Genomic DNA, 22,791 nt, shown 5'->3' on the forward strand with positions numbered 1-22,791 from the left:
GTGTGTGTGTGTATGAATGAATGTGTGAATAAATATGAAATTGAATGGAATGTTATAGCCATAACTAACTGCTCACTATGATTCTTTCTGTATTCACAATAAATGTGGCATTTTGCCTTTTCCCCTTTAATAAGACCCTGCTGGTTTTTATTTTATTGGTATAACATTAACTACCTTTAGTAATTTTGTATCATCTACAAATTTTGCTACCTCACTGTTTTTCCTTTTTCCAGATCATTTATGAATATGTTGATAGGACTTGTCCCAGAACAGACCCCTGAGAGACACCACTATTTTCCTGTCTCCATTCTGAAAACTGATCATTTATACCTACCCTTTGTTTCCTATCTTTTAACCAGTCACCAATCCATGAGAGCACCTTCCTTCGTATCCCGTGGCTGCTTACTTTGCATAAGAGCCTTTGGTGAGGGACCTTGTCAAAGGCTTTCTGAAAATCTAAGTACATTATATCCACTGGATCCCCCGGGTCCACATGCTTGTTGACCCTCTCAAAGAATTCTAGTAGATTGGTGAGGCATGATTTCCCTTTACTAAAACCATGTTGATTCTTCCTCAACAAATTATGTTAATCTATATGTCTGACAATACTGTTCTTTATTATAGTTTCAACCAGTTTGCCTGGTACTGAAGTCAGGCTTACAAGCCTATAATTGCCAGGATCACCTCTGGAGCCCTTTTTAAAAATTGGTGTCACATTAGCTATCCTCCAGTCATCTGGTACAGAAGCTGATTTAAATGATAGGTTACAGACTACAGTTAGGAGTTCTGCAGTTTCACATTTGAGTTCCTTCAGAACTCTTGGGTGAATACTATCTGGTCCTCGTGACTTACTGCTGTTTAATTTACCAATTTGTTCCAAAACCTCCTCTAATGATACCTCAACAATATAGATGTAAGATACAATTAGGAATAAATAAAGCTTGGTTACTATCTACCATGTTACAAAAGTATTTAATAGATTTATTGGATGGAATTTTTTTTAATCTTTCAGAGAGATTTTCTCCCACTATTTGTCCATTTCTCCCCACCCCCCACACTTTGTTCAAGAGCATCCATACACACGCATTCTTTTCTCTTCACACCAAAAAATTTTAATATTATATACTGTGAAAAGTAACAATATTAAATCCAAATCAGGACTGAGTCTCAACAATAGGTAATCTCTATTGTGCCCTCTTAGCAATAATGGGAAAAATGCCCGTTTGAAATTTATATATTTCAAATTTTTGAATAACACAGGGAGGTACCCGATTTTCGGAAATGACCACTGATTTTGTATCCACAAGTAAGAGCAGGCACAAATTATTATGACCCATATTACAGCATTCAACTATCTATTATTGCCCTTGCAAATCAGGAGGATAGATGTACAAGTGCCAGAAAATGAACTGTATTTATTTGAGCCCATTAACTTGCACATGCAAGCATCTGGGATGTGTGGAAGAACTCTCTAAACCACTTATCAGCTCTGCACCTCAAACCCATGTAGGAGAATGGGCGAGGAAAAGGAAAGAGACAAGGCTTCTGGCCACATATGTTCTACCCAAACAGACAGGGATACGGCACGGCTGTTCACTCCCGGAGTAGCTGCTGAAGTGCAGGCACATGAAAATGTAGTGTCGTTATCCTGCAATCATGACAGACTTAGAAGCTAAAATGACGGCACACAAAGTACTGTCAAAAGCAAATAAATAAATAAATTTAAAAATTGTCTTTTTCCTTTAACCTTTCGGTTTAATTATTTACAATAATACTGAAAAATGCTCAGGGAGAAATTATTTTTGAGATGACAACGTCTCTTTAATTGTGCACACAGATTCAAACATGAATGAAAACATAAGCAATACGTTCATGGGAGAAAAATCAAGTTACGTACCCCTCTATGTGGTGGGCCACTTCTTCGTTCATGGGCAAAACTTCGGCCCTCCTCATAGTCTCTGTAGTCAACATGACTATAATCATCATATCTACTGTAACTTCCTTCTGCAGGTCTATCTAGTAGTGGTGGTTTCTTGGGTGCAACATTAACTACTCTATGGTAGTCATCCTAAAAATACAAAACAAATATAAAACACACTACATTTTATTTTCACAACAGACTTCCAGTAGTAAAACACAAAAGTTTTTTTTTTTAAAAAAAGGGGGGTTCGGTGGTGTACATGAATGTGGTTATTCCCCAAAAAAATATTGAACTGCAACATTCTTAAAAAGGCTACATACTTAAGCATGGAGAAAACATGCAAGAAAAACAGCAAGCAAGTCTGATGATGGATAACACATTACATTTATATGGTGTCTAATCTGATGTAGCATCCCAGCCATCTTGTGATTATAGTGAAATGTCACAAAAGCAGTCTGTGAGTTAGCTTTAAAAGCCTAAAATCAGGTCTCAATTTTTTAAAAAAATTACTCCAGTTTAAATTTCTTATATGCTTTGACACCAATTTCAGAAATGATGGCGATAAAGAAAATTATCTTCAGCAATGCCTCATAAATAAAGGGCCTGTCGATAAATGTAATTTATTATTTGAATGCCAATAGTGTACTCAAAATACATAAACATAGAGGAGGTAGTGCTTGCTCAAAAGAAATCAATCTGAATAGAGAAGTAATACAATTGTGACACAATGCAGTAGATCACCAGAGGATGCATTCAAACGAGTGTTTTAATGCTTGCATTTTTGTTTTATTTTTTTCTAAATAAGTGTTGCAACACTGACAATGGATTTAAAGTGTCTTATCTCTGTTTTTTTGGAATGTATAATTCTTCCAGTACAGTTCCTTCAGAATAAAACTTAATATACCAGTTATCTATTCAAGAGATGTCCACCCCATAAGTTTGGTTTAGACTGGCTGGAACACTTTGTTCCCCTTAGGTTAAACTAATTTTTTTTTTGTTTGTGTCATGATGCATGGATCTTGAATCCAGGCCCACAAGGTCTGTAAGAGCAGCCATGCTCCAACCTTCCACCCAGCAGCCTGCTGGCAATATAGCTTGCCTGAAACCCATGAAGCCCAGTGCCAGTGTGAAGCTCTGCCCTTGTGTGCCAATTGGCAGAGTCCCAGAGTGGTTGACTGGCCCTACTTAAGCCAGCAGTAGGAAAGAGGAAGCTGCCCAAACAACTGGGCTCCACCCTGCTCTGGACAGTGTGTCTTGTACTTCCTGGCCCTGCTACCCATTGGTTATGGGGAAAAAATAAGAGGTGCTCAGAGCCCACAGGACAGATTAAACTTTTGTAGGCCCCAGCCCCACTCAGCCTCTTCCCCCCGAGGCCCCGCCCACCACTCAGCCTCTTCCAGAGGCCCCACCTGCAACTCCTTCCTGTCCCCACTCGACCTCTTCCCCCCTTAGGCCCCACCCCCGCTTGGCCTCTTCCCCCTGAAGTCCCACCTGTGCTCCGCCCCCAGGCCCTGCCCCTGTTTGACTTCTTTCCCCTGAGACTCTGCTCTCTGCTCACATGGGGGAGGAGCGGGTGGAGAGGAGCAAGCACTCACTGGCAAAACCAAAAGTCAGCACCTGTGCCACTACCCATTCCTGCTCCCCGCTCCTGCATGCACAGCTTAATTTCCTGGCATTCCAACCCAGATTGACTCCTGGCATCTGACTTCTTGTTCTCAACCTCCAGTTTGTCATCTGACTCGGTTCCCGACTCATGGTTCTGATCTACAGTTTGTTTCCTGCTTCTGACCTCCCAGTATCCCAACACAGAGAATTCTTGACTCCTGTCTAGTGACTGTGGACTCTAGCTCTGACAAGTAGGTCTGGCCAACCGTGACCTGGCCATGATAGCTTATTATTGAGGAGGTGTGTGTGTGTGTGGCAGGGTATTACTTAATCCCCATCTCATGTCAATGTGCCATATCCTGTCACACTCTTAAGAAGTGAATTTTATGCAGTATTTCCCCCTTTGTGATTGGCCCCCACTATCACTATGGAGCACAAAGGTCACATATGGGAGATAAAGTAGTCAGCTAGCTCCATGCTCCAACATGTTTCCATGGTTTTGACATCACCGGTGCACAAAGATCCTTAGTTTGGTTACTAAGGCCATCTGGCATATATTGCTGAAGATGCAAATGTAGCTTTCTAGAAGTTGAACATATTCTATGAACTGTTGGTACGTAAAAAAAGTAAGTGAAATCCTGAGAGCCAGCCCTTAACTTTTAAAATTTCCTTCCTTTACCAATTTAAATCAAACCCTCAGAGCTAAACTTTCAGTGGTCTTTTTTTAGGAATGCCCCAATACAGAGGGAGAGCCCTGCATTTGCACATGCAACCTTGAGGGGGAAAAATAAACATGAAAAACAACCCTTTTTCAAGTTGTAGTCACAATCTAATGCTTTGAAACTTTCAGCAGGAAGAGGTATATTAGGGTCACAGACTGTTAATACATTATAAACAAACTTGCTGACAGCCCAGCAAGTTTACTAAACGGCAATCAATTACAGACACCTAATGAAAAAAAATAAGATCTCACTCCATAGACTAGATACAATGTAGAGGCCACACGTATACAAAATATCACAGGGCTTGATGAACCATTGAAGGCAAGCTATCTCATAGAATACCATTCCTAACATATACATTAGGCTTATGACTTGGTGGCCCTGAAAGAACATATGGTCTGAAGCTATATTAGAAGTACTCACTCTCTCAATCCACCCTAAAGATTACATCACAAAACTGTACCAATGACATATAGAAAACACAATTTTAAAGTGTTCCAAAAGTAAGAATATTGTAAAGGTGTGAACAATATTGTGTAGAGTATGGGCAACTCTGCAAAATCCTACTGTCTGGCATTTTAGCATTTGCCAGCATCTGAGATCTCAGTCTACAACAGACTTTATTTGATATGTTACATTCAGTTTCAGGACCAAGCTTAAGGCTCTCTTGTTCTCTTGAATAGTAGAGACAAGACACACAGATACGCCAGTCATTAAAAATTGACATAAAATATTCCAGCCCAGGAACAACATTCATCTCCTTGTCACCTGCCATGAAGACTGATAATTATGAATGTGCTAATGATATTTTACATGACCATCCAAAAACAAAATTAAAAAAACTCCTTGCCCTGAGCAAGTAGAATTTTGCAAGTCTGGATGTAACACTCAGTGGTGATGAAGGAAATTGCCTTGCAGCAGCTACCTCAAAGCAACAGAGCAGAACTAGAAGAAGCCACACATCCGAGCTTCATAGTATAATAAATTGAGATTGGCAAACCAAAGTTTTACTATTAATTTTTTTGGGAGGTATATCAGTAGACTCTACTGGTCATGCCATTCTATTCTGATGTTATTTGGAATATAAACCTACAGTTGGGGTATTTGTTTCAGTCTCTCCTGTATGATAATATTATTATATCCCCTCAATGCTCAGAGATTTTTCCTTTACAGCTAAACTTATGCATAAACCTCTGTAATGTGTGTGCTATACTTGTTTCCTAGAGAGTTTGAAAGACTAATAGAATTTAAGAATTTTATTGCTATAATGGTTACATTAAGTTAGCACATTGTTAGACAAACCAAGTGTTACTTTGTTTAAAAAAAAAATCTAATATCTGTAAAAGTCCATCTGCCGTTCCTTTTGTTCTATTGCTGGTAAGACTACTCGAGGAGCAACTGAGTATCTGACTAAATACCCTGTTCAAACTTATCTGGTTTCCAGTTTGTTGAAAATGGAGAAATTTTGCTGACCCCTGTAAAGAAAGTTAAAACATCACACAACAGCCAAAACACCAATACACTGATCAACAGAAAGAGAGAGCCACATACACCTTGTGACACTAGTTACCAATAACAGTAAGTTACAAAAAGTGCAGGCTGAGAATATGTGATGGGAGAGTGAAATAAGACAAAAGGTAGCCCAGGTCAATTGAACAACCACTAAATCTCCAAGATTCACTAAGAAGAGGGGAAGGACACAAAGTAGACAGCAGAGACTGATACCTGAGGTTTTATGTTGCCAAATACATACTGTGTACCCTGTAATCAGAAATAATTTAGAAAATGTTCTTTAAATTCTATTTAACTGCAACAGCTCAAAAGCTAAATTTAAGAGTGATTTTGGTTTCTCTCTTCTCCAGATATTCAGATATAGAAGAAAATAGTTTACCTACTTTGTTCTTTTTTATAGTTTTGCAAATGTTTGTGTTTACTTTTAAAGACCTAAAATAGGTAGCTGAAATTCTAATTTTACAACTGAGAACAAAATAAGTTTTATAAACAGACTGCATATCATTAACTATACTGCAAAAAGAAAAGGAGTACTTGTGGCACCTTAGAGACTAACCAATTTATTTGAGCATAAGCTTTCGTGAGCTACAGCTCACTTCATCGGATGCATACTCTGGAAAATACAGAAGACGTTTTTATACACACAAACCATGAAAAAATGGGTGATTATCACTACAAAAGGTTTTCTCTCCCCCCACCCCACTCTCCCGCTGGTAATAGCTTATGTAAAGTGATCACTCTCCTTACAATGTGTACTGTTTCCTTTGTAATTAATGTCCCAATAAGTATCTAACAGGCAGCTGCTGCTAACTTGTATTTTCAATACTTAAGGTTTAAACTTTTGCTTAAATCTTTGCATACACCAACAGCATTGTTTCTTACTGCTCTACGTAAGACCCTGAGTTCACAATCTCATCACCTTAGTCCAGTTTTAATATTTGATAGAGAAAGCCAAAAAAAAAAAAAAAAAAATCTTTCCAGCAAATTGCATAGCCTCAGTAAAACTGGGAAGAATCTGAATGGCCCATGTTTAACTGCACACAAAATATATTGAACACTTATGTACAGAAGATTATCTACTTGAAGTACTTCCCAGTGAACATCAACCTGATTCTATACAAAGAGCAATGTGGGCAGATCCTATCATCCATGTGGAGTCCAGTTAACTTCATGAGACTCACAGATTCACCAGATCTGCCCAGGCAGATCCATTTGCAAGATCAGTGCCTTAAATGTTAGTCACAATATGATCTCCGAAAATGGAATTAAATGATAAGAAAAAAAATTAATGAAAAGATTCAGCTCTAATAAGTACTATTTTTTAAAAAATAGTACAAGCCCAATATTTAGACAATATAGCATATACAGTACTTACGTCAGAATGAATTCTTGGTGGGAGTCGCTCTCTTGGAAGTCTTTCATACTCATATCGTCCTTCAGACCACATTTCATCTCTTCTATATGCCACTAAAGATAAAAATTCAAGCAGAGAAAAGTATACATGTTATGCACAGGTAAGAAGCAAGAAGTGTCAAAATAAGAAGTCTCCTACTTGTCCTAATATAACATACTATGCACAGGAAAAAAAAGCAATACGTTCTTTTTGAAAGGGCTTAATTAACACTGGACACTGTCCAGCTAAAAAACGGAAAAGGAGTATTGTCTATTGTTTCCTAAAAAAGTATTAGATTGGAAATCTGATGACATCATTGCTCTAAGCCTCCAAAATACGAGACTATAAACTATTTCGAAAACTTGGTAAATATGAACATAGTCATAAAAGTCTGATATACCAACCTGTTAAAAACCCGATTATTTATTATTCTGACAACCATTTACTTTCTCCATACCTGAACTGTGAATGTTGCAATTTGGAACGAAAATAGTCTTTACTGAGACTAAGGCCTTTGCTAGGCTGAAAAAAATCTTGGTTTGACTTTTTAAAAAGTTCTGCATTGTGCAATTCAAAGAAGACCCATTGCATCTGTAGCAACAATTAGGAAAGTGAGTACATGTTGATGATAGGGCTTATTCATGTGATGCACAGGATAGCAGTACTAGGGTGGCCAACTTTCTAATGTCTGAAAAACGGACCTCCTGCCCCACCTCTTGCCCCGAGGCCTCGCCCACAGCTCCACCTCTTCACACAAGACCCCTCCCCCCCCGTCACTCACTGCTCTCCCCCCTCAACTCCAGCGTGAGCAGCCCCAAGGGACTTGCAAACCGCAGCTGCAGCAGCAGGCCACCTGGAAGTGAAGGTCAGAAGAGCGCTGTGGCTGCACAGGAGCAGCCAGGTAGCCCCGCGCCTCCCACTGCGCTGCCTGCCCGCCCAGCAGCCCCCTTCCCTACCTGCTCAAGCCCTCCCCACTCCAGAGCTGCCTGAGAGTGCAGCTAGGGGAAGCACTGGCTGGCAGGGCAGTTTGCATACTTTCCTTCCTGGGGAATGTTCCATGCCCACTCAGAGCCCCTTACACCACTCGCCATGGGTCCCCGCACTCTGTCTTCCACCGCAGCCCTGCAAACTGCGCTCCTCAGAGGGGCAGCCTGCGGCCCGAGCAAGTGAATGTATGCTGCTGCGGGAGCTTCCACTTCAGGCCAAGGCAACAGGCTTCCACTCCCACTCCCGCCCACGGTAACCAGACTTTTAGTATCCAGTCAGTACATCTGACGGGACACTGCCAGGTTCCCTGTTCAACCAGACTTTCCAGTTGAAGACCGGACACCTGTGAACCCGAAGCAGCACCAGTCCACTATACACAGCTTACAATCTCCACTTGTACAAAAGCCCTTCCCCACCAACCCTGCATACAAATGTTACTGCAACATTAAGATTGCACAGTTAAAATCACAGTCAGGAAATGCAAAAAAAAGTAATTCACTCCACTTTCTAATAAGGTTGAACAATTCCAAAATATTACATTTCATTTTCCATTTAGCCTTTCCATGGATCAGTTTAGTCATCTGTAAAATTACAAAAGCATGATACAGAACTCAGAAGAGAGCTGGGAAGCTTAGCATGTTTAATGTTTTTTAAATCAGATGAAAGGTACTCTATATATACAAAATATTTGTAAAAATTGTCGTCTCTGACAGAATGCAAAATCTCTTTTTCTTGGAATTAAATTAATTAGAATTTCTATTCTTAAATAATCTATATAAAGTGTATCCAGGTTTAAGTACAACCATTACTGTAATAAGAAAACCGCACAATCCAGCATGTAACATAATTCACCAAACTGAAGAGATCCAATAGGAAGTGGCAAAAAATTACAAAAACTGAAAACACCAATCTGAAATGTATTTTAGGATGGATATAGAAATACAGAAGAAAGACACATCAATTAAATAAGAGTTTGCTAAAATTACATTTAAATTTTTTTCCTCTTGGGTAATAGTAGTTCCAACTATTAAAACTGAATGGTCCATAGAGAGGAAAAAACAGCCATAGGAGACGACAGCCGACCTATAAGTCCCACAGTACAGACCCTGTACAAAGTTTTTAATGAGGAAAGTCTTTAATAAAAAAAATAAGGAGCAGGACACGCCAAAAAGAGACAACCCACCAACATTTGGAAGGTGAGGACCTATGAAACTTTCTGGTGTAACCTCATACCAGGAAAAACACCAAACAAAAACAAAACCAGAAAACAACTGTACTCAGGATTTTTTAAAAAGAGTAACCACAAAAATCTGGTAAGAAATAGTGCAATAAATAAGCTTAACCGTTACCACAAGTAGTACTAGTTTAGCTATATATATTTTGCAAAAGAGCACAAACAAAAACTTTGTATCTGTACCACTTACTTTTGCGTCTATTTTATCAACCAGTATTTGAAGTCCCATTCAATTAGTTCCTATGAAATTAAAAACAAAAATACATTAGCAAAACACAAAACACCCCACCAAAATACAAAACAAAAAACCACCAACCCTACACATTTAAAATACAATAATTTTGCTTTCTCGCTATTAGTTTTCACTACGAAAATTAATCAGTTGTGGTTTTTTTAATCCAAATTCTAAATGATGAGCTAGAAGAGATCCAGTGTCACTTTCTTCCATCTCCCTGAACTAGTGCAGAATGGTCCACTATCCTAAACCAATGAGATGTAGCCAGTCAACTCAAAAATATCTAATTTCAACGTCTCAACCTTCCACAGCCAATTATTCTAGCCACTTGACCTATCTGCAATATTTAATGTATTTTGGCTGTTTTAATCTGATTAGAAAGACAGAAATAAGAACCAGCAACATGTGACGAACCAGCACTCCAGACTACCAGTGGCCCATGACACATAGTTTAAGAACCATTAGTCCAATGGTGGTTCTCAATCTTTGGGGTCATCAGGGCTGGCATTAGACTTGTTCAGGCTCAGGGTTGAAGCCTGAGAGCAACCAGCCCTGGGCAGTGGGGCTCAGGCTTTGGCTTCAGCTCTGGATGGCAGGCCTCAGGATACAGGCCCCTCCACCCCATCTGGGGCTGAAGACTTCAGGCTTGGGCTCAAGCTTCAATCCCCCTTCTTGGGGTCATGTAATAATCTTTGTTGTCAGAAGTGGTCGCAGTGCAATGAAGTTTGAGAACCCAATATAAATTTTACCTTTGATAATTTTAAACTAACTCCCTAGGAGATAGTACTTTCCCTAGCTGTATGAAGTATTTGTACACAATTATAGTTTCCACCATTAGAGCCTGTCTACATTATAATTACAAATGAGTCAGGGGACCTATTTACAACTTGGTTCCATTTTAGAACATAGATGGGATTTTAACCAAGTTCCATAATCCGGACACGTCCAAAAATTTGGCCCAGTTACAGAACTTAGTTAAGAGCCTGTCTACCCTACTAAATACCACTGTGTTGTAACTAGGTCTACTCTGATTGGTTGACCTAGTTACAACACAGGTCAACCTCCAATAGGCCCTTTGTCATCCTCTCTCTAAATTTTTCACATTAAGTACCGATTTTTGTTAGGTGCTTAGCACCCTCATCACTCTTTGAAATCACTGGATTCCCAGATATCCTCTCTGTTGTAGTGGTTAACATTAGAGTGTTGCACACTTTGTTGTTTCTATAGGCTGAGTGCATTACACCCACTAGAGCCTCTTACATTCCTCCCTTCCTCTCCACAAGCTCCCTGTGTTCCACCATCCTATTCCTTCTATTTCAGGGACTCCTTGCAACCCCACCCCTCCCCTCATGCCAGTGACTCCATGTGTCCCCCATGTCAACCTTTCAATTTTTCCAATTTTCACCAGAATCCATAAGGTTCTGGCCATTGATGCCTAAACCATTCCCTGAAATTTTGGAACTGATCGGACGTAGCATTCAAAAGTTGGAAACAAACGCCATCAAATTGAGTGTAAGGCCTTCCTTTGCTTGATCATTTAAGCCACTTCTGGCACTCTGAGGTTTGTGGTTGGCAGTAAGCAAAAATTCCACTCGCCCATAGTCTTATCAGTTTTCACTGCTGCTGCTCCAAACACTGTGGGTGAAAATGGCAAGAATCATCATAAATATTCTGCTGCTGTTTAAGAATGCTTTGAGTAGAAGCTATCCACAGCACAGCAGCCCTCAAAAAGAGAGGCCAAGAAAGGGATAGAGAAAGAGGCACCCACTGTGAGCAACCAGGTTGAATGAATGATAGAATGCAGATACACACATATGTGATGCCCATCACATCAGTGAAGAAACCTGGGGAGAGAACGAGTAACAGGTATACCTTCCACCGACTCTCATGAGAGTGAGGAGACTCTGCAAGTGGAGTGGGGAAATGGAGAGAATGCTTCCTCTGTCACCCAGCAACAGAGGGAGCTAAGTACAGACACATACTAGACAGAGTCTACTCTGAAAAATGGAACCTGCAAGCAGTCTGGGGCAATATCCTCTTCTTTCCACTCACAGAGGAAAGTATGAGAGAATACTGCCTTTTCACCTAAGCATTGTCCCTGTACAGTGGGGCCCCTATTCCTGTCTCTACATAGTAGGTTTAATCCTCCACCTTTTAAGTATCTGGTGAAATTTCCACATCTTAGACTATCTGCGACTGGACAGGAATGAGTAGGCAGATAAATAAACTTATGGGATAAGACAGAATCTGAAACCTAGGGAAATGCGGTATAGACAAAGAAATAAGGACGAAAGAGAAAAGGAGAGGAAGTAGTGAATACACTGCAGAAAAAAACAGAAAAAAGGATGAGTCACTTAAGACAACTCAAGAAAAATACACTATGATCTACTATAGGGAAGAAGAGGAAGAAAATGTGAAATGAAGTCAGGATGAGAAAGATACTATACTTCTCTTGCTTTTGATGTTGCAAGTTATATTATTACAAAATCATTAAACAGAAAGTTCACTTGCAACATGACACTACTGAATACACACAACTATTTTATTCCTTTAAACAGTTACAGCTTGAGGCAGAGACAAAGAAGAATTTACCATTTAAGGGGACTGACTTTGAAGGAAGCATTACCCTAATATCTTTCCTATAGTCACTGACAGAATTAATGATTAAATATATTGTCATCTTTTTATTTCCTCCACCAGCTTCATTAGTGGATTCATGTCTCATTTTCAAACAACAATTGCTTGTAAACTGTAGTATTCTTGTCCTTGAAAATTCTCTGTTGCACAAGCTGAAGTCCTATCAGCATTTATAAAGTGCTTATCAATGTGGTATCTATTGGCTGTACATGCATTAAAAAAGATGCAAGAATCATCATTAAAATCTACCTATGGTTGAGAATGTTACGAAGTAAATTGATTTAATTGGGCTGATAAAGATACACAAGGTGGTGTTAGACACTTCATAAAAATTTCAAAACAGAACTATTTTAAATTTTCATCAAAAAAGCTACTACATTTATTCAACAATTTATACATACAACCATAAAATTAAATAGCATAATTTATTTTGAGTTACAAAGAAAATGAAATAAAACTTCTATTGACTTCAGAGGAAGTAAAATTGAGTCTTTATTCTCCTTTGTAATTGAAATATCTTGTATTTACATTAACCAATTTATTTGAGCATGAGCTTTCGTGAGCTACAGCTCACTTCATCGGATGCATACTGTGTTTCCACAGTATGCATCCGATGAAGTGAGCTGTAGCTCACGAAAGCTCATGCTCAAATAAATTGGTTAGTCTCTAAGGTGCCACAAGTACTCCTTTTCTTTTTGCGAATATAGACTAACACGGCTGTTACTCTGAAACCTTGTATTTATACTGAAGTTTTCCTTTAAATGAAATATTCTGTTCCAAGCAGCTTCAGCTGTAGAAGAGACCACAGGTCTGTGGGTCTAAGTATTTCTAATGCACCAATTACTGTGATATCTGAATGATAAGTAGGATAAAGTTTACACAACAGTGATTAACTGAAAGTCTAACTTGCTTTACCTTTTGCTGATTCAGCATAAAAAGTAATTCTATGTAGTCCATCATCCCAGTCAATTTTAAGTGTAATGTCTTTAAAAGCTCTAGCACAAAAACTGTGTTGTATGAGCATTATTAAGGAAAAAACAAATTTGGATTAAAAGTTAATAGGCTTTAATAGTTTTATTACAAAAGAAATATGAGCTTCCTGAGGGTTATTCATGTGCTGAGGTGATGTGCACGAATATACATTTGTAAATAAACAGCTGAAGACCAACATTTTCAAATAAGAGCTAACTAAGTTCCCACGTGTGGGATTTTTTAGTGACTCAAGGTGGTCAATCTATTTTGTTTATCAAAAAGAAGGTTAAAGGGTGACTTGATCACATTCTAAGTACCTACATGGGGAACAGAAATTTGATAACAGATGGCTCTTGAATTTAGCAGAAAAAGATATATCAAGATCCAGTGGCTGAAGTTGAAGCTAGACAAATTCAAACTAGAAATGAGGCACAATTTTTTTTTAAACCACGAGGGTAATTAACCATTAAAACAACTTACCAAGGGTTGTGGTGCATTCTCCATCACTGATCATTTTAAAATCAAGATTGTATGTTATCATAAAAGATATTTTCTAAGTCAACCACAGCTATTGGACTTGGAGCATGAATTAATTCAAGGAAGTCCTTTGATCTGTGTTATAAAGGTGTTCAGACTATGATCACCATGTTCCTTTCTGTCTTTAAATCTATGACTGAACAAAGATTTAAGAAGATGAAATGAGATTTTCAAAAATACACAAGAACAAGGCAGTTTCCACGATATGCTATGCATCCGATGAAGTGAGCTGTAGCTCACAAAAGCTCATGCTCAAATAAACTGGTTAGTCTCTAAGGTGCCACAAGTACTCCTTTTCTTTTTACACAAGAACATAGGCATTTAAGAAAATAATTAACTATCTAAATACAGACAGGCTCCAATTTTTAAAAATTTAGCCAAAAACTTCATTCATATGAAGGCTGATAATACATTTTTTTAGTCATCTGCACAAATATCAGCTGTTGATATTTGGAAAGTTTCCGAACACCACATATTGGATTGGCCTATTTTGAATCCTGCTTTAACACATGCAATCATGAAATTCTCCAAATCAGTGGGATTACTCACATTAGTAAGGATTTACTGGATCAGACCCTAACATTGTAATACTATATTCAGAATTAACTGCCCTCTCAGTACAATAAAATTTCTCTCAAAGTTGGATACTGTATATTTTGTCTTGTATCCAAACATATGTGATAGATATTGACTGTACTGCATTTACTAATAGAGAACTTTGACCGCCATAATTTTTCTAATACAGTATACTCCTGGGTTTCTGAAACCTTATCAGAATCCCATTATTTCTGGATAACACAGAGGTTCAGATTATAATAGAGCAGAGACCCCCCTGCCCGGGGAGGCCATCTTGCTGCTGAATGGCTCCTGTGGCAGTGCAGGGAATGCTCTACAGTTCCGCTATCCATGGGAGTGAATGAGTGGGGCCATGACAGCAGAGCTGAAGAGGACTCCCTGAACTGCCTCTGGGCCGGTGATACCTGATCTCTGCAGGTGCAAGGTGTAGAGAAGGCTAGTGTCCTGACCAGGGATCTCTGCTCTGCCCCACCAAGACCGCAGCCTCCCCCCTGCCCCTTGCGCATGCAATAATCCAGGGAGGGTGTACATGTAGCATGTATTGAGATGATGTTTGCTTATTTTCTACAGTAATGTAATGTAAGTAGGCCCAAAAATCTATTTCCTAAAAACAGGTTTGACAATAGTCAAGAGAGGCATGGTAAAGTATGAATAAAGTGACGTGAGACAATTCAGAGATAAGTTAGGGCATAACCCCAGTTCATGTTGTAAACATGTTTTAGTCCTAATTGGTTTTTACAAATGTTTTAAATAAAATGTTAATGTTTTGGAAAATGCTATCTATATTGATGGTTACCGGTCGGGCATTGAAGCAGATGTTAAGATGATGCTTAATGTTAAACAGCCAATGAAAAAGTAGAAAATATTTAATTACAGTTACAGAAATACAGGTATGGTTAAAGAAGGATTTAATGTTCATTAATTAAGTGGCATTATTATAGTTGATTATAAAAAGGGTAGTAGATTGGTTTTAGATAGGCACGCCAATCCCGCATCAAGGTACTGTTAAAGATTTAACACTCCTTAACCAGAGGCAGAACAGCTATGCATTCATCTTTTCACCTTAGAATGTGAGTAGAAATGCAGTGCATGATCATACTGTAATGCATGATGCTTGAACTATTTTATATTAAATAAAATCCTTAATTTTAATCATTCACAGTCCTCCACTAAATTAAATTATCTGTAACTACCCTGGAGGTGCAAACCTTAAGGAATTCAGTTTGGTTTTATTCCTTATGTTTAAACTACTAATTGGAAACACATAAATCAAAGGTTACAAGTGGCAACGCAGGGAGCCCTCTGCAACCCCACTGTTATGGGACCGAGCAGGGCTATGACAGCAGAGCTGAAGGGAGCTCCCAATTATATGCCCTCTCAATTATATGAACTCCCAATTATCCAAATAAAATCCATTCTATTCAGATAATTGGGAATATACTCTACTGTGCTACTTAGGCCTGGTCTACTCCTAAAATTGAGATCAACCTAACTACATTGATCACAGCTGTGAAAAATTTCACACCCTCTGGGATTATATGTTATATGGACCTAACTGCCATTGTAGATGCAGCTAGGTCAAAAGAAAAATTCTGTCATTGACCTACTTACTGGCTCTTGGAGAGGTGCATTACCTACTTTAATGGGAAAACTCCGATCAATGTAGAAAACATCTACATTACAGTGCTACAGTAGTGTAGACACACCCTTATTTATTTACTGTATCAGTTTATATTGCCTCTGGGTCAGTGGTGATTGCTTTTATTGAAGTATTCTCTCAGCTAACGGTGTTTCACCATATGTGGGAGACTTATTCTATTAATACTGTAAACACAAGCTGCCCCTTTGTGGCTTGCTGCCAAGAATCAGAGCAAGGAGATTATCACAGCAATAGGTCTTGCTTTGTGCTAGTGCAACAGACCTAATAAAAATGATTTCCTTCTGCACAAAATAGACTAGGATTATGTGGCTCACTTGAAAGTTTTAGGTTTTTGCTTAATTCTTATTCCAGCTTTTTCCTCTTCTCAGTAACATGAATAAGATGGAGGGGTTGAGATACATGAGTGACAGCCATCAACAACTTTTGCAATAGCAATCTTTTCTCTGTGGGTTTCTTGTTGAAGGACAGCACCTCAGGAGGAACCCTAGAATTCTCCTTTTTATGGCACAAGGTGGGGAGTTACCTTCTCACCAGAGTGATGTCACTTGCCATTTTGTCACCCTCTCCTCTTTGTATTAGTCTTTAGCTGGTAGGTTTAGTCCTCTACCTGTGCATTTGGTAAAAATTTTAAATATGAGTACTATATGTTTGTAAGGAGGTGGTTGGGGGAGAGAGAGATTGGGTAAATTTTGGAGAGAGAAGTATGTTGCTGAAGGAAAGAGATTTGGAAATAAGTAGAAGAAAGGAGAGAGGAAATCGCAACCTCCTCCCCTGAATAAGAATGTAGGGAAGGAGATGAGGGAGTAGAAAAGAGAAGAAAGAGGAAACAAACAGTGAAAATAATTCATGGAAAGATACATCACTATTAAGGATTTGATTTTGGCATGGGTATTTTTATTAAATAGACAGGAGGCAATAAGTCAATAAATCACAGAAATATACACAGGGCAGCTTTAGGGGTTAGCAAATGGGGTAATTGCCCAGGACCCCACACCATGGGGGCCCTGCAAAGCTAAGTTATGGGCAGCAGGGCTTGGGCTTTGGCTTCAGTCCAAGCCCCACCTGGCGAGGCTGAAGCCTGAGCCGAACAAGTGGACATCTGTTAAAGTCACAGAATCCGTGATCTCCCTGACCAAATCATATCCTTGATCATAATCGAATACAGGAAAGAAAGGGAAAGCATGGAGTGGAGGTAGAAAGATAAAAATATAGAAAAAGGGAGAAAAATTACATTTTTAAAGATGTATTAAATAGAAAACTGATTGACAACGTTACAGTTAAATACTGTAAACAACACAAAACTGTTTTATTCCTTCATCTTACAGAAGATATGATCTGGGATGAGTGGCTTGGGTGTATGGCAGCACATTTATTTTTTCACCTGGCCATCGAGCATTGGGTAAGTTTTTCAATTCCTGATGTTTATTCTGGTAAACAGGCAGCCCTCTGTCTTTTGACAACTACAAGCAATGTGATAAAGAGGAAAAATAAATTACGCTACCTCATCTATTCCATGGAGACTAAACCATCCACCATAGTTATGACTTTTCCACCTTCTTGTACAAAAACCAAACAGTTTTGCCCACAATATATAGATAATTTTGGGAGGATATCCCCATCTGGGATTTCATTCACTGCTCTCTAATCCAGAAACTGAATGGAAGCATTACCCCAGATTATTGAGTCATTCTCATCCTGGTACCCCTTCTCAAGTTCTGTGGCCGCTGAAAATATCAGTGGGACGGCAGTGCTGCTGTACTAGAAGGATCTCCCCATCAAACTCTCTGCACTTCCTTGCTTGTAAAATAATGGGTAGATATTACATCTGAACAAATTCATGACACTTCAGACCCTCATACCTGATGCAAACTCTCCATCATGAACTTTAAGTTCCTTGAATGTAGTTTTCTTTGCAGTTCTCTCCAACCTAGAGTGAATGATTGGGTATGTCAATTTGGGAAACCCACACACAACATGATTCCCTGGCAAAGAACTTTGTTAACTCCAAAGTAAGGTTGTATATGGTGCCCTTGCAGAACATCAAGTTCAGCAAAACTCAAAGCTTCTGAAAACCAGGAAATACAGAGTTAAGATACATTCCCACACAACCATAACTCTGCCACCCCTGGACCTGGCAACACACACTTGGAATTATCTGCATGCACTGCAGCTGCATTCACTGTGATAGGTGTAACTATTGAACAGTGGAGAAATTAGAAGGAGCAGCTTGGAAGAGCTGTGACTGTGATATGAGGCAACCTGAGGAGATGCAACCCTCTGTGGACGTGTGTGATCAAAGGAAATAGGTACACAAGTATCTTGGAATATCCAGTATATAGCTCATTTCAGCACTACTGTGTGTAGCCTGTCCCAATAGCAGGCACAGTGGTCTTCTGGCCATGGGACTGTCAACAGTTACGTGGGAGATGAGCATGGTCTATGAGTTTAACGGAAGGTAAGTGCAAGTATGGTGTTAGATGGCATTGTGTGCGTAAGGGTGAAGAGGTCATAAAATTTAGCCAATGTGTTCTTTCTGTCTACACTACAGTGAGTGCTGCAGCTGTGCCACTGCAATGCTGTAGTATAGACACTTACTATGCAGATAGAAGGGATTTTTCCATTGATGTAGGTAATCCACCTCTACAAGTAGCAGTAGCTGCATCTACAACACAGGTTGCGCCAACCTAACCACAGCACTTGGAGTGAAATTTTTCAAAGCCCTGAGCATTGTAGCTAGGTCAATTTAAATGTACACCAGGCCTAAGTGTTTGAGTGTAGGACAGATGTACGTAGTTCCTTTTCAATGTAGTATAAAGGCAGTGTGGGTATATATTATGGGTATGGGGGCATCACTCTCAGAGAACACAATTAAGGCTGAGTATTGCCTGGTTTTAGAAATGTGAATTTGAAATACCTTAACTCATTCCTGGTTTTCACAAGTCTGAATTTTACTGAACTCAGCATTCTGGAAGGACATGATATACCTTAACTCTGCATTAAGTAAGTTTATTTATCAGTGAATTTTCTAGGGTTGTGTTTTTTTATTCAGGGCTTTGGAGCGGAGCCCGCAGCTGGAGAGGAGAGCAGTGGAGCTGCAGGTTTTTGCCCAGAGCTGGAGCTGGAGCAGAGCCGGAACACAGAAAATCTTGACTGCTCCAGGGTTTTTTTTTTTCATTTTCAATCCAAAATGAATGATATTTAGCACGAAAGACCTAAAGGTGCCAAAAAGTTTCAGATTCTATAACAATTGATATTAACATCTACTTTACCACTTTACGTAATACGTCACAGTTATTCTCATTGCAGCCGAAATCAAGATTTAATGTACAGATACAAAATTACAAAGTTTTTTGGAGATATGCTTTATTAAAGAATCAGATAATTATCAGACATCCAGCAACACTGCAGACTGCTCCCACCCTTGTGCCAAGGTTAGGTGAGTACGTACTCACATCGATTAGTTAGATAAGTATGTGTTGATACTTCTTTTGTAAGGGTTGATCAACGAGACGCGCTGAGTGCTGCGATTACGGAAAAGGGCGACGCAAGATGCAACATTTAAGATATCGCAAACAGATATATTGCAAAAAAAAATAATGTTTTTGTTTATTGATATATTAAGATATCGCAAGAGATATTAACCACTTAAGCTCATTTCTCACATGGGCTCCCGTTACTGGTACATTTGTACATGCTCCCTTATCACTCCGGCGGACTTATTTTATAGGTCATCTGTTCAACGGTCTTTTGGTAGCGTTGTTTGTAGTTTTAAATTTACTGAAAAAGTCGCATGCAGCAGGCAGATAAATATACAGTAAACATTTTTGCATAAATTAGGAGTGATTTTTTTGATATATCCAGAGTGATTGGAAAATGTCCAACACAACTTTGGGGGTGAATCCTTAGGTCATTTTAAGAAAAAAACGTTTCTGTGAACACGTATCTTAAAATTCTTCCTAAGAGAGCTACAGTCCCTTCAAGGAGGTGATGAAAAGTTAATTTCTGATTAATATCTCAAAAACACTTTAATATAAAGTAATGAAATTATGTCTGTGTCTTAGCGTTAGTATGTGCTACCATATTACATTATCCAAAATTATTTAAACCATAGGTATCCCAAACTGGCGGTTGGTCATTTTTATATTTCAAGAAATGCTTGTCGTCAACTGCCGCTGGCTAGGAGCGGTAATATTATGTTCCATAATAAGTTAATAATTTTTGGTTATTATTTATTATCACGTTTAAAATGTATGGTTCCAAAGTTGAAAAATAAGTAATAAGTAAAATTGTTTATATCACTCTAAGCATCTAAGCAGATTAAAATTTTTAAACAGTTTTCTCGGAAATGGTTAATTATACAAAATAAATTCAGAGTACCATTTTAATATATGTTTTAGCATTAAATCATATTCCAGGGTTGTATCTGTTAAATAGTCGAAGATTTAAAATTTATTAAATAAAATTGGCCCAGTCCCTCCAGTTCATGACGCCTGTAGTTTAAATAATTTTATTTGAATGATGTTGTGTGATAGAACATTGGAAATAAACTTTAACAGGAAAGCAGATTCAAATTGCAAGCACAGTCCTTTTAGTAAAGAGAGCAAATTTTCGGAAATATGTTTTTCCTTCATCAGGCTGGAAACGTTATACAAGATAGAGCAAATAACAGGTCCTATCTTGTATAATCTATTCAGGCTGATGAAGCAAAAACATATTTCCAAAAATTTGCTCTCTTTACTAAATGGACTGCTTGCAATTTGAATCCGCTTTCCTGTTAAAGTTTATTTTCAACCTTGTAACGTGAAGCCTCGTTAATTCCCAACAATTAATATTGTAGAACAACAATAGCACGTACTAACGCTATGGCACATACCAAATTTCATTGATTTATCTATATTAAAGCGTTTGAGATATTAATTAAAAACTTGGAAAATATTTCGAATATTTTTACAGCAAAATTTCATAAGAAAAACTAACTTGCAGTTTATAAATAAAAATTTATATTATGTATATTAAAAATACTTCTTACTTCATTAAAACTGCAAGAAACTTGTTAAAATATTAAAATATACTTTAATAATAATTTTGTGTAAAAAGAAAATGCGATTATTTTTGCTCAGAAAATCCAAAATAAATTTGAAGTACCTTAAGTGGTTAAGATATCACAAGCAGATACATTATAAAAAAAATAATGCTTTTGTTCATTGCTTTTCAAAGATCTTAACAAGAAACATTTGGATGCGGTAGCAGCACAAGAAGATTTGGCCATGGCGTCAACAAAAAAAATCAAATCTGCCCCCCCCATGATTGATAGCCTATTTACGGAAAAGGATCTCAACAACGTCTTTACTTTTGAATTTGAAAAGCCCAAATTTTGGCTTTTGGGAAAAGCAAAGAAGAAATCGGCAACGTGCAAGGTGGAAAAGGAAGTGAATGGCGACCTCAAACCAAGTAACTTCAAAACAAGTGAAGCAAGTGCCATGAAAAGTTTCAACCTTTGGTGGCATGTAAAACATAACCATCTTGAAAACTCTGGTTACAAAAAAGGACCAGGAAGATGAGGCAAAACAGAAAGCTGACGCAACTAAACGATGTTCATCTGGCTCTTTGAAAACTCCTGGAGAAAAGATTTTTTGTGGAGCTTCATCTGAAAAGAAACCCAAAATTGAGCAAACAAAACTTAACTCATATTTGAAGTCCTCAAAGGTTACAGTCACCATCGATGCCAATACTTTCCGTGAAGGGCTGATGGAAATGGTTTGCTTGAGTTCATCACGGCTCACGACCTTCAGGCTAAAGAACAAAGGATTCCAAAAAACTGCAGGTAAAATGAGTCGGCAGCTTGGTGTTTCGACAGGGCACGATGCGATTCATCGTTTAGTTGTCAGCATAGCTGAGTCTGGTCACGAAGAGCTCAAGAAAGCTTTGGAGCAAAAATTGTGTTACCTGAAAATGGATGCGGCAAGCCGTGGAAACAGAATTTCCTTGAAATCAATGCTCAGTACTAGGAAGAAAAAGAAAAGATAAAGGTGTGGTAAAAACCTTAGACATAATCAACACTGAAGGGCATCACAATTCTTTGTACATGAAAAGTCAAGTAAAAGCTATTTTAGAAAAATTTGGGATCAGTGAAATGCAAATGCTCAGCATATGCGTTGACAATGCAGCAAACACGACGTGTGCCGTCAAAAATTTCAATGAGGACAATGAAACCATTTCTACCTCTGAGAACAGGGATGTGGAAAGAACTGAAGCTATTTTGCCTGATGAAGGAACTAAAGGAATGGATGAAATCGAACTCAACTGCTGCTGCTGCTGGATGCTGCTGCGCAATGGGGACAACTCAAAAGTCCAACTGATGAGGTGTGGTATACCCACTCTTCAGTTGGCAATCTGGGATGAACTTAACAAAGAACATGCGAAGAAATTTCTGGCAAAAATTCGACAAGTCGTTGTCAAACTACGAACACCAAGTAACTCAATCACTGGATACTGTGACTCGCTGGGGTTCAACATTTGTGATGATTGATCGGCTTCTTGTTTTTCAATCTTACTGTGAACAAGTGGCTGCTGCTGGAACAAGAGAACTCAAGTTAACAAAAGCTGAATGGGACAAAGTGAAGAACCTGCGAGACCTCTTGGCAAAGCCAAACCAAACAACCGTGAATCTTCGAGCTGTTGATGTAACCCCGGGAGTTTTAATGAAGGAACAGCGAAAACTGTCAAAATTCTTGCAAGAAAATGGTGGACAAACTGCAGAAGGAATTCTATCCTCCATGCAGAAACGCGAAGAGAAGCTT

The 22,791-nt window shown here is 38.6% G+C and overlaps 1 protein-coding gene across 20 annotated transcripts in view; it reads right to left on the minus strand.

Moving 5' to 3' along the window:
• PPHLN1 (periphilin 1) overlaps positions 1-22,791 on the minus strand; it is a 166,022-nt gene that overhangs the window by 136,458 nt on the left and 6,773 nt on the right. For 5 of the 20 annotated variants that reach the window (XM_043549100.1, XM_043549070.1, XM_043549059.1 and 2 more), the window contains exons 2-5: positions 9,565-9,614; positions 7,136-7,227; positions 5,974-6,009; positions 1,898-2,068 (exon numbers count right to left, since the gene is read on the minus strand). In XM_043549100.1, coding sequence (XP_043405035.1) covers positions 1,898-2,068; positions 5,974-6,009; positions 7,136-7,227; position 9,565 — 300 coding nt within the window. In that variant the 5' untranslated portion in view covers positions 9,566-9,614. Of the gene's footprint in view, positions 1-1,897; positions 2,069-5,666; positions 5,724-5,973; positions 6,010-7,135; positions 7,228-9,564; positions 9,615-13,698; positions 13,887-17,850; positions 17,919-22,791 lie in introns of those variants that run through there. The other 15 variants (XM_037887990.2, XM_037888022.2, XM_043549081.1 and 12 more) reach the window with 8 other exon arrangements.

Source organism: Chelonia mydas, chromosome 1, assembly GCF_015237465.2.
Source record: "Chelonia mydas isolate rCheMyd1 chromosome 1, rCheMyd1.pri.v2, whole genome shotgun sequence".
NCBI classification, from domain to species: Eukaryota; Metazoa; Chordata; order Testudines; family Cheloniidae; genus Chelonia; species Chelonia mydas.